Source organism: Peromyscus leucopus, chromosome 6 (assembly GCF_004664715.2).
Source record: "Peromyscus leucopus breed LL Stock chromosome 6, UCI_PerLeu_2.1, whole genome shotgun sequence".
In the NCBI taxonomy this organism is placed as follows: domain Eukaryota; kingdom Metazoa; phylum Chordata; class Mammalia; order Rodentia; family Cricetidae; genus Peromyscus; species Peromyscus leucopus.
This window is the reverse complement of record NC_051068.1, coordinates 18,090,345-18,102,671: the sequence shown is the minus strand read 5'-3', so window position 1 is coordinate 18,102,671 and position 12,327 is coordinate 18,090,345. Positions and strand designations below refer to the sequence as shown.

Sequence of the window (12,327 nt, the reverse complement as noted above, 5' to 3'; positions counted from 1 at the left end):
ACTATAAAATGATCAGCACTCTAGTGAACAGTAGGTAAAAAGTGAAGAGAAAAAGGGGAAAAAAACTACAAAGCACATGACAGGTTATATCTTAAAAAAAAAAAAAAAAAAAAAGAACATCTTTCACACAGACAAACACAGTAATAAATGTAACAAGTTACTCTAGTTTTATATTACATCAGGTTAAGTGATAAAATGACCCTGAAAATTTACTGGTAAATTAGTTCAATAAGAAAAGAACTGGCTTATAGGCCTCACTTTATGTTTTGATTGAGATAAATCTATTTAAAACAGAGGTTAACTACAACAATAATTACTGAAATATAATAGTCAAATTTTGCTTTTATGACCAAATTTAAATGATTTCTATTATAATCCTAAGTAATATTTAATCTACCAGCATAATAAGGTATAATCATTCAGAAATAAGAAAAGAATTGTCATTTTTATCTATAACAATTTATTTTTCCTCTGAGAATATTTTGCTGATTAATTAACTTAAAATAAATGTAAAGCAAACATCTTGAACTTAAAAGCTGGCAATAATGTATCCTCTTACTCTTTAGAATTAACAACTTCTCTGCCATATAGCACTGTCTTCTACATAAAAATATATTTCTCATTAGATAACAGCATACCAAAATGCAATAATTTTCTTCTAAATATGTTTTAAACCACAAAAATTAAGCCAACCTACTTTTTTTAAAAAAACATAATTTCATGTAGCTTATGGCCTGAAACTCTCCCAGCCTTGATGCAGGGGGAGGAGTATGGTCCTGCCTCAATGTTATATGACATGCTTTGTTGACTCCCATGGGAGGCCTGCCCCTTTCTGAAGGGAGAAGGAGTGGATGGAGGGAGGAGTAGATGGGAGGTAGGAGAGGGGACAGGAGAGAGGAGGAAGGGGAAACTGGTTGGTATATGAAATAAGTGAAAAATGAAAGAAAGCAGGCTGAGCAAACTATGCAGAACAAGCAGTATGCAGGAATCCTCCATGGCTTCTGCTTTAATTACTTCCTTGAGTTCCTGCCTTGGTTTTCCAAAATGACTGAGGCCCAGAATATATAGCAGCCAAATAAACTGTTTTCCTCACCAAAAAAAAAAAAAAAAGAAAGAAAAGAAAAGAAAAAAGATTGGGGACTCATTCCAAAAATACATGACCTGGTGTCTGGCAGGAGTTAATAAAGGGCTGTCTCCTCCAGGTCTAGTCCATTCCTGCACAAGCGCCTCATCATACTGGTGAGTCTAATGTAACATATCTTCTAAATAAAACAGCTATTTCAGCACAGGGGGAAAAGTTGGAATGCTAGATAGGAAAATTCTTTGGGGCTCAAAGAAAAAAATCAAGCAGTTATCTCAAAATTGGACTATTCTAACTTAAGCAATTTTTCCAAGAGAAAGTTTAATTGGCTTTCAACTTCAATTTATTACTTATCCTGGCCTTCCAGATAAAAAAAAATACACCATTAATGGGCAAGTCCTAACATAACATTAGAGCTTAATTTAGGCCAAAATAAGTGAGAAGAGGGTATAAAAAATTATCATTATAATCACACAGAAACACATTGAAAAGTACACCCATCATTTTTAGCACAAAGGCTTTAACAGACTGAAAAATATATGTGATTGCTGTACAGCTTCTACCACAGAAATGAGAAAGATGCTACAGGCTCCAGTTGGTACTTATATTAGCTACAGAGAAGTTACTATTTTTATGTTTTCTTACTCATCATTTTGTAGACCAACATATCTTGGACTAGGAACAAGCATGACTCGAACATTTTCAAGCTTTCCTTTCACAATGTGCATGAATTGGTCAAGATGACTTGAAGGTGGTTTTGTAGTATAAGTTAAGAAAGCATCATCAAAATTGATACACAGAGTCTGAGGTTGGTAATGATTCCCAAAGGCCAAACGTCCCTAAAAACATAAGAGATACATTGTTTTAGTCATTGTTTTTCCTTAGCTGAAAATTTTCAAGCAAGAACTAAATGATTCTATTTTAGCTGTATATGCTATCTAAATCATTATTTAAAATCATTATCATTTATTTAAACCAATATTTAAAGACATCTAAAGGTAAGTTTAGAGAAACTTAAGCACTTGTAAATAGCCTTTCAGGTTTTTTTTTTGTTTGTTTTTTTTTTTTTTTGGTTTTTCGAGACAGGGTTTCTCTGTGTAGCTTTGCGCCTTTCCTGGGACTCACTTGGTAGCCCAGGCTGGCCTCGAACTCACAGAGATCTGCCTGGCTCTGCCTCCCGAGTGCTGGGATTAAAGGCATGCGCCACCACCGCCTGGCAACCTTTCAGTTTTAATAAGTATACAAATACAGAGCTGGTATTAAAACAGTTCATTTCACACCCTACAGATATAGGAACTAAAATGTGCAGAAAATTGTTTTCTTTTCTTACATGGACTTTGTATTTGAAAAAAAAAGTTCTATGGGTTAATGTGCCAAACATTACCTCGAACATAATTTACTTACTGTGCTCACGTTGACCTTAATGACTGGGATAAGTGATCTCCATGAAGATGTGGGGTCTTGAGATTCTGTTTTTACTTTAACTCTGATGAGAAAAATAAAGTTGACATTAAGAAAAACCTAAGGGTATAAAAATTAAACTTCTTCATAATGCACATCATTAATGCCAGCTGCATTTTCCAAATACATCTAATGAGTATTCAAGTAAATAAAACAACAATCATGTGAAGACATGGTAATATTCCTAAAAGTATCTCTTGGCATGTACTTTTTCATACTATTTTTTTCTTTGTTTTTTAAACAAGCTATAATGAAAAACTATCTATAATAATACTCGAGTAGAATATGACATCACTATTGTACTGCGATACCCATTATATCACCCCACTTTATAATACAACAAAGTTAATCAGCCAGGTGATTTATGCCATCAAGGTATATAAGTCAGTATTAATTCTCATCACCCTGTAACCACAATTCTTTCATCACTAGCCCCTTGTCACCACAATTCCACTCTATTTCTTTGAGTTTAAGATTGTGGGAGAGGGGACCTGTGTTGTTGGTTTCTTTTAATTTTTTTAACTTATTTTAAAAGTATTTTCATTAATTCTTTGAAAATTTCCTTTTTTTTTTTTTTTTCTTGAGAAAGGGTCTTACTATGTAGCTGATCTCAAAATCACATTTGCCCTCAAGCCCAGGTGAGTTCAATTTTTTTAAACTCCACATGTAAATAAAATTATGTTATATTTGCCTTTCTTGGTTTGGCTTATCTCATATTATCTATTTTACTGCAAATAACAGGATTTTCTTTTTTAAAAAAGCTGAATAATATTTCATCCAATGGAACAATTTTCAGATAAAAGAAAAAATAAATAAAAGGAAAAGCTGTGTCTAAAATGTAATAGTAAGTTAAAATTAAAGTAAGCTTCATTTGAAAACAATAGTTTGATAAAAAAAAAAAAATTCCTGAATAAAATTAAGTAACTTTAATTTCTCTAGAAAGGGTACATGAGTCATTTCATTTCCTAATCACTAATTGTGGCTTATTTTCCAAGACTCATACTAAATTACTACACACTGAACATTGAGCTGACTATTACTTTATAAGTGCCTTCTTTAAGATATTTCTGTCTTTCTAGAATAGATTTCCTTTTATTTATGTGTTCCTGTTCTGTCCCTTGGCCTTTCAACAACATATATAAAAAAAGATGAATGACAGTGATACATATTTGTATGGCAAGAGCTTATTCTATTTTCCTTTGTAAAATTGTTATATATTTAAAGTATACAGATAAGAAAGATTTTAACATATATTTCCAAATGAATAGCAGACTACAGAGTTGGGGATTAGCTCAGTGGTAGAGTGCTCACTTAGAATGGGCAAGGCCTGGGCTCAATCCCTAGCACCACCAAAAGAAAAAAAAAAAAAAAAAAAACACATTACAACCAGAAGCCACAGGTGATTTTCAAAAACACAAATACAATATTTACATGTGTATTTTGAATATATAAACATGATGTACATTTATGTACACATATTGAAAGGATAAAAGGCAAATTAATAACAGACTATGAATATGGACTAACAAGAGATGGGACTTTTTTTTTTTTTTTTTTGGTTTTTCGAGACAGGGTTTCTCTGTGTAGCTTTGAGCCTTTCCTGGAACTCACTTGGTAGCCCAGGCTGGCCTCGAACTCACAGAGATCCGCCTGCCTCTGCCTCCCGAGTGCTGGGATTAAAGGCGTGCGCCACCACCGCCCGGCTGAGATGGGACTTTTTATATAAATTAATCTTCTATTACTTTAATTTTTAAAAGATTATATACCTATATAAAACTAAGAGATTAGATTCTGTTTAGGTGAACACTGTTGATGATATTCTACTAAAAAGAGTTGAAATATTAGAAATTACTAAAATTCAAGTTTGACACTGAACCTTTCAATTTTGGATTGAGTTCTTGTTCTTCCATTTTCCCGGGTTTTATCATCATCTTTCTTGGGTGGAATTATAGTTGGTTCCAAACCAAACAACTCTTGAAGGTGCCCATAAAGATCCGAACGATTGTAGACATGAAATTCAAAGTCATTAACTGTGATATATAATCTGGTTTCTGCCTTTGGATCTAAAGAAACAAGTTACCAAAAAAAAAAAAAAAAAAAAAAAAGAATGAATGAATAAAAGCAAGAAAGGGAGTAATGAAAAGAAAGGTTTCAGTCAACTTTTCAAGAATTTTAATCAAAATATTTTTGTCCAGTCTTGTTTCACAAAGTAAAACAAACTTACTTAGAAGAAAGAGGACATTTGCTTCTACAGAGGAAGTTGCAAGTCATCAATCTCATGATAACCATAGCAGAAAAAATTTACCTTTAATTTCTTTTGTTCTAAAATAAAATGTTACATTTTTGTAACATCTTTTATAATCTTAGTCTATTTTTTCACTTCTAACAGATTCTATTGAATATTCTTTAAAATTGGATAATCAGTTTCAAAAATAACCTTAGCTTTTAAAAATGAGTGAAAAATTTATTAACTTTCATCTTAGTAGATGAAGCTATAATTTAAACAAGAGATATCTATCTACCCTTCATGAAGACACCAAATTTCACCAATTCTTCATGCTTCTTGCAAAAAAAAAAAAAAAAATGTAATGTTGAAACCTGTAAGCAAATAGATTTTTAACTAACAAAATACACTGCCACTCACATTTAAAAAAAAAAATAAGAAAAATCATAAACATTTATTTTTCACATAGTAATCATATTACTTCAATTAAAGTATTTTCTCATCATTTTCTAGGACAACTGGTAGAAGGGGGGGTAAATTAAGTTCTTAAAAAACAAAATCTATGGTAGTAAAAATAAAGAAAAGTAATATTAACTCCAAATACTTGATGGCTATGAGCTGTATCTTTCCTGCCATTTATGTAGTTTTTTGACCAAGATTCTCTGCTGTTTCTCCAGTCATGTGGTAACATGACTAAGAGCTAAGACAATACCTATTACATCAACCATCCCATCATTCTTTCTTGCTGCATATCAAATTCTTAAAGCAGACAGATAAACAGGTAATTTTTTATTAATATGCATAAAGTACAATTCTTGAAACCAATAAGTATAATTACCCATTTTAAACAAGTAAATCAAACCCTTATCATGCATCAGGATTAAACCTTTGCTTAGTAATCAACAATGGTGTGCCCCAGACTCCAAGGTCAAAGAGCAAGTGGGCAGTATGCACTCAATGTCTCCAACTTTTCTGAAACAAGACTTAACCAACACCTGATTTCCCTACCCAAACCCAATACACAATATTCCTCATCAACAGAAAGTCTGTCTTTTCCATTGCTAAAGCTCAAAAGTTTTGACTGCTCTTTCATGTCCCAGAAATAATCAGACAATCCAAACAGCTTTTCTTAAAACATTCAGAATCCAGCCACTTTTGAATGCTCCGGCTCAAGTCACCATCTCTTTCCACTCTTTCTAACTGTCTCCTAACTAGTCTCTGCTTTTGTTCTGTTCTTCCTCATGCTTGTGCTTAGCATAGCGAACAGATTATTTAAATCTCAAGATCATCTCATCCTCTATTCCTAAATTTTCTAATCTTCCTATCTTATCCAGAAAAATAATATGTAAGTTCTACAAAGTCTACACTGTCACCTGGTAATCCTGCTTTCTACACCAACTCCAAGTAAACTAGTCTAGTGGTGGTACTGCCCCTTGCAAGGGAAATGTTGGAGAGCTCACTCTGGTGGTGAGGACAGGGGAGAGCTGAACCCTGCAACTACCCAGGCCCAGACAAGAATCATGAGTTGGCCCACCCCAACATCCACCCCATCTATGATCTGCTGGAACACATGAAGGGACCGGTCCTGCAGACCCAAAGTTGTAGGATCTCCGCAACACAGGGCAACAACAGGATATCCAAGAGGAGTCCCAATAAAGGCACAGCATTAATAACAGAAACCTTAAACCAGACCAATGACTCTTTGCAATGAACACTTCCAAGTAAATATATGGGTAAAGGGGTTTACTGCATGACTCACTGTGTCTCACGACAGCTTCCATGACTAGACTGATTTTTTTCTTTTTGTGTGTGTGTTCTTTTTTTCTCTCAAATTTTATCTTACTTTATTGGGGGAGGGGGTGCAAGGGCAGAAAGTAGATATGAAGGGATGGGGAAATGAATGGGACTGATATGCATGACATGAAAGACACAAAGAATAAATAAAAAGAAAGTTAAAAAAAAGAAGAATTTGTAGACCTGAACACCACTCTTCTCTTCAAATTAAACAACTCTAATTTCTAATGAAAATTTTGGCCCTACTAAGAGGTAGTCTTTAATTCACCTCCTTGGAAGTCTGTGTAGCTTCTATTGTTTTCAGGTCCACACTCCAGCTAGACTTCTAAGATTTCCATCAAGGAATGTCAACCATCTATACTGATTGGATAATTGTCAAAGCACATGAATCTGCCCTTAAATCAACAAAAAAATAATATATTAGCTATAAAGTCCTACTAGAGAATATAGTCTATGGTGATATTTTATTTGTACTGAAATGTGATTTTAATTGTATATTGATAAATAAAGTTGCCCGGGGGTCAGAGCTATTAGAGCCATACAAAGAGCGTGGCAGTGGTGGCGCACGCCATTAATCCCATAGATCTCTGTGTGTTCAGGGATACAGCCAGCATTGGAAACATACGCCTTTAAGACCTGGAGGGCTGTACTTACAGGTAGTGATTAGGCAGTCATGTGTTTGGGTTTACAACCAATGAGAAGGCAGAACAGAAAGACTATATTAAAGACAAACACACAGGAAGTAGATCTCTTTCGGAGAGGTAGGACCACCGCAGGAGGGAAGGGTAAGGTTTTAGCTCTGAGCTCTGACCTCTTGGATTTCTCTTTTACATTGGTTCTGTGTTTCTTATTTAATAAGACAGTTGGTTATATCTACATCAGTCCACTATTATAATATTATATGTTAAAAATAATTACATAATTTACTAATAGCGCTTGGATTTTGTCAGTGTTAGGTTCCAGCCTCTTCACTACTCTATGTACTTTATTCTAAAACTCTGATCCCAAATCATGAAAGACTAGCAATATGTATAGATTGAACAGTGCATTCTACCTTGCTATTTCATGTCTTTACTTTTGACAGGTTCGATTATGAGCACACTGCTAAGAACATCAACTCTCATAATAGAAAATTCCCTTTAAAAGGGAATAATAAGCTCATAGCTAACATTAACTCAATAGTGAAAAGTAGAACTCTTTCCTCTAAGACTCAATGAACACAAGAATATCCACCCTCATGTCTTTTCAAAATTGTTGTAGTTCCTTGTCCAAGCAATAAGCCAAGAGAAATAAACGAGATATCAATAGGAAAGGAAGACATTAAACTGTTGCTTGCCAACAACATGGTCTTGTTAGAAAATCCTCAAAATTTCACCAAAAACTGTTAAAGCTGAAAAAACAAAAAAGAACTCAGCAAAGTTACAAGAGTAGAGATAATCAACATACGAAAATCATTCACTTTTCTCCACATTGACAGCAAGTTTTCAAGAGAACAATCTCAACAAATTACCAGAAATAAAAATATAAAGTATTTAAGATTAAATTAACCAAAGGAGTTCAAGTCCTAGACACTTAAAACTGTAAAACATGAAAGAAAGAAGTTGAGTATCAAGAGAAAACATATTCCACATTCATGGGTAAGAAGAATACTGTTAAAATCTTACTAATGAAAGCCATCTACAGAGTCAATGTAACCGCCTCAAAATTCCAGTATCACTTTTCACAGCTATGATGGTTTGAATGAGAATGGCCCCCAAAGGCTCAGAAATTTGAATACTTGGTCACTAGGGAGTAACACTATTTGAAAGGGTTGGGAGGTGGGCCTTGTTGGAGAAAATACATCACTGGCTTTGAGGTTTCAAAAACTCATTCCAAGCCCAGATCCCCTCTCTTCCTGCTGCCTGCAGACCTGGATGTAGAACTCTCAGCAACTACTCTAGCACTATGTCTTCCTGCATGCCACCATGCTTCCTTCCATGATGACAATGGTCTAAATCTCTGAAACTGTAAGCCAGCCCCAATTAAATGCTTCCCTTTTTAAGAGTTGTCATGGTCATGTTCAAAGCAATAGAACACTGATCAAGATAACAGCTAAAGGGAAAATAACCCTAAAGTTCATGTGGAACTACAGAAGAACCCAAACTGCCAAGGAAATCATGAGCACAAAAACAAAGCTAGGGATGGCTCACATAGTCCATGTTAAACTATATACAAAGTGATCGCCACTAAAACAGCACAATACTGGTGTAAAAGGAGACATAGGCCAACAGAACACAAGAGTCTATTAATGAACCCAAGAACCTACAGTACAACAAAAGTGACAAAAACATACAATGGGAAAACAAATCTCTTTAATAAATGGTGTTGATAACTGTAAATCCACATGCAGGACCTCATCTTTAAACCATATACAAAATTCAACTGAAAATGGCCTGAGGACTTGTAAAACACCAAATCATAAAACTACTAGAAAAAAATGGTAAACAACAAAGTAATAACTAAATACCACCCTGGGTCCAGGTACTGATATTTAGACTTGATCTCAAAGACAAACAAACAAACAAAAACCAATGAGATTATGTCAAAATAAAAGTATATTCATAACAAAAGAAATAATTAACAAGGTATAAACTATTCATTGGGAGCAAATATTTTCAAACCACATAACTGATAAAGAAGTTCTTTGATAAAGACTGTATACAAAATATATAAGGAACTCAAACAATATGGTGGTATTTTATTTGTACTGAAATGTGATTTTGATTGTATGTTAATAAATAAAGTTGCCTGGGGGTCAGAGCTATTAGAGCCATAGCAAGAGTGTGGTAGTAGTGGCGCATGCCTTTAATCCCAGCACTTGGTAGAAGAGCTAGGTAGATCTCTGTGTGTTCAGGGATACAGCCAGCATTGGAGACATATGCCTTGAAGACCTGGAGGGCGGTACTTACAGGCAGTGATGAGACAGTCATGTATTTGGGTTTACAACCAATGAGAAGGCAGAACAGAAAGACTATTTAAAGACAGACACACAGGAAGTAGCTCTCTTTCAGGGAAGCTAGGAGCACTGCAGGAGGTAAGATTTTAGCTCTGAGCTCTGACCTCTTGGCTTTCTCTTTTACATTGATTCTGTCTTTCTTATTTTAATAAGACAGTTGGTTACATCTACAAAATAACTCTACAGGGAGAAAACAGTTAGAAATGAACAAGAGAGCTAACATTTCTCAAAAGAAGCCATATGAATGCTAACAGACATGTAATTAACACCATTAATCATATGCAGCGTGTTGGCACATACTTATAGGCCCAGTTACTAGAAAAGCTTAAGCACAAGGATCTCTTGCATCCATGAGGTTAAGATCAAGCTGGGTAACAGCAAGTATGAATAAAGATAAGCTGAAGAATGTGGATGTCTTAGAAAGATTAGAGTGCTAGGAGGCCATTTTATGATTATATGATTAGGTCCACATATTCAACAGATGATAGAAACAGGGAGAGAGCATACTGAAGACATGACTAGGTAATTTGGCAAAATGAAGGATTAAGCAACAGATAAAATAAGAGCTTTGTAAATTCAAGTTATTAAAACTATTATGTGAAACATTTAATACATATAAAGGAAAATCTGATTATATGATTAAATACCTTTGAAACATATAAAAAGGAGAACCTACCATGTTGTTTCTGCTTTGGGTTGTACATTTTCCACCACCGAAAAATAATAAATCCATCTTGAATCCTGAGGGAAGGCAGATTACAAAAAACAAGAAAACAATTTACTGAACTCATTTTTTAAACTCAGGCTGACCTCAAACTTGCTGTGAAGCCAAAGATGACCTTGAACTTCTTTCAGATCATCCTGTCTCCACCTCTAGGTGTTGGGATTAGGGCATTCCCCACCACACCTAGCTTTACTTAACTCATTCTTGTTTCCGCATCTTTCAGTGAAAAAAGAAATTGCCTAACTCCAAATTAAGAAGTAATGTTTATTTTTAATTGATAAAAATTATACACATTTATCATGTATAAAATATAAAAATTACTCAACTTTTCTAATTAGGTAAAACAATGCTAAAATATATTTATAGGAAAATGAAGTGCAGAAAAAAATTATATTTTAAATAACATTTTTAAGTATAAAATTTATATTTAAAAAGTCAAATATTGCCAGGCTGTGGTGGTGCACACCTTTAACCTTAGCACTTGGGAGGCAGAGGCAGGTGAGTCTCTGTGAGTTTGAGGCTAGCCTGGTCTACAAAGCAAGTTCCAGGACAACCAGGACTGTTACACAGAGAAATCCTGTCTTGAAAAAAGTCAAATCTTAAAGAAGGTGTTAATAAACTCAGGGAAAAAATTCAAAGATGCTCCTTCCTATCTATTAATGATCTATGACTTCATACCTTAAAATGATCAACTCTCAGTTTTATAATTATGATTTTTACTTTGATTTAGAAATAATTATAGGCTACCACAGAAGTTGTTTCCCAGTTTTAATGAAGTACAAGCAATGCCAATTCATAGTACCTCTAAATTAATCCAAAATTTTTTCTAAGTCACAAATTTTGAAAAAACACAAAAATAAAGTTTTTCTTTAAAGCTTACAGAAAAGACTTTAACCATGTTATTTTTTCCTCTTATATTCATATTAGTTTTACATTCTCACAGCAAAATAATAGTTGCTAACACATGCTCAATACTTGCATGCTACCTTGAATAAGGAGGGAATTGATGATAATACCAATATCCCTGACACTTATTTCATGTAACAACCACTGAAATGCTCAGTGAACTCAATGGTTCAATTTTCCAGCCACAAATCAAATGAAATTATTTGTTTCTATAAACTAATAGCTAAGAAACTTTTTGCTGGTCTAAATAAACAATTTTAAATATTATTGAATAAACAACTTTTGATTTATGGCTTACTGAAAACATAAGTCATATTAGATAAAACCATATTAAGAACATTTTTATAATATTTCATATTTGTTTGGGTCTCTTCATTTTTTGTTACCTAATAGACATGTCTTCTGTAATGTAATATATTTCACGAACCATGACTTTGCCAGAAAGAACAGAGAAAGAGAAGGAACCTGTTACAGAGAAAAGACAATGGTAACTACAATAATTCTTTTAATGCATAGTAAAGCATTTAGAGCTTAGACTAATCTTAGCCTTTAAATTAATAAATAATTCATCTTTTTCTATTCTCTTCTCCATATACTTACAAGTCTTATAAATCTCTCATCTCTCTTTCCCAATGAAATAAAAAGGGCCAAAATATCACTATGGACTGGACTATTAAATAACCATTTATGTAAGTACTCCATATAGGTAAACCCTTTAATTACAAACGGCCACTACACATACACAATATCTAATTCAGCATTTTTCTCCATTACTCTGTCTGCATCAGTCATTTTCTCCAATTAATAGAAGACATTTATGCTTCAGAGAAGATTTACTTGTACTCATTAAGAAGTATTTGAATATGAGGAAAGCTGGAGTGGCTCTATCCAGCCACCTCTCCTCCCATTCTACCCAATAACCACCGGGCTTCCCATGGAACAAGGTTTCCTAATGTAAATTCCCATCCTCTTGCAAAATTTCTCCTGGTAGTAAGAAACTGACTAAAACTGGCCACAAAATGAAATATACAAAATTATCTCAATTTACAGATTTGTAAAGTATCAACTTTATAAAAAGGGGGAAAGCCTATATTGAATATTCAAATTCAAGGCAAACTCTAAGGAAATTCAATTTAAGTATT

General features: G+C 33.9%; 1 protein-coding gene across 1 annotated transcript in view; it reads right to left on the bottom strand.

Annotated features, from left to right (window-relative positions):
• The window catches only part of Kiaa1109 (KIAA1109 ortholog), a 176,058-nt gene that overhangs the window by 151,841 nt on the left and 11,890 nt on the right, over positions 1-12,327 (bottom strand). The window contains 5 exon segments of the mRNA XM_037206553.1: positions 1,727-1,920; positions 2,486-2,567; positions 4,419-4,605; positions 10,232-10,296; positions 11,572-11,650. Of these exon segments, the coding sequence (XP_037062448.1) occupies positions 1,727-1,920; positions 2,486-2,567; positions 4,419-4,605; positions 10,232-10,296; positions 11,572-11,650 (607 nt within the window).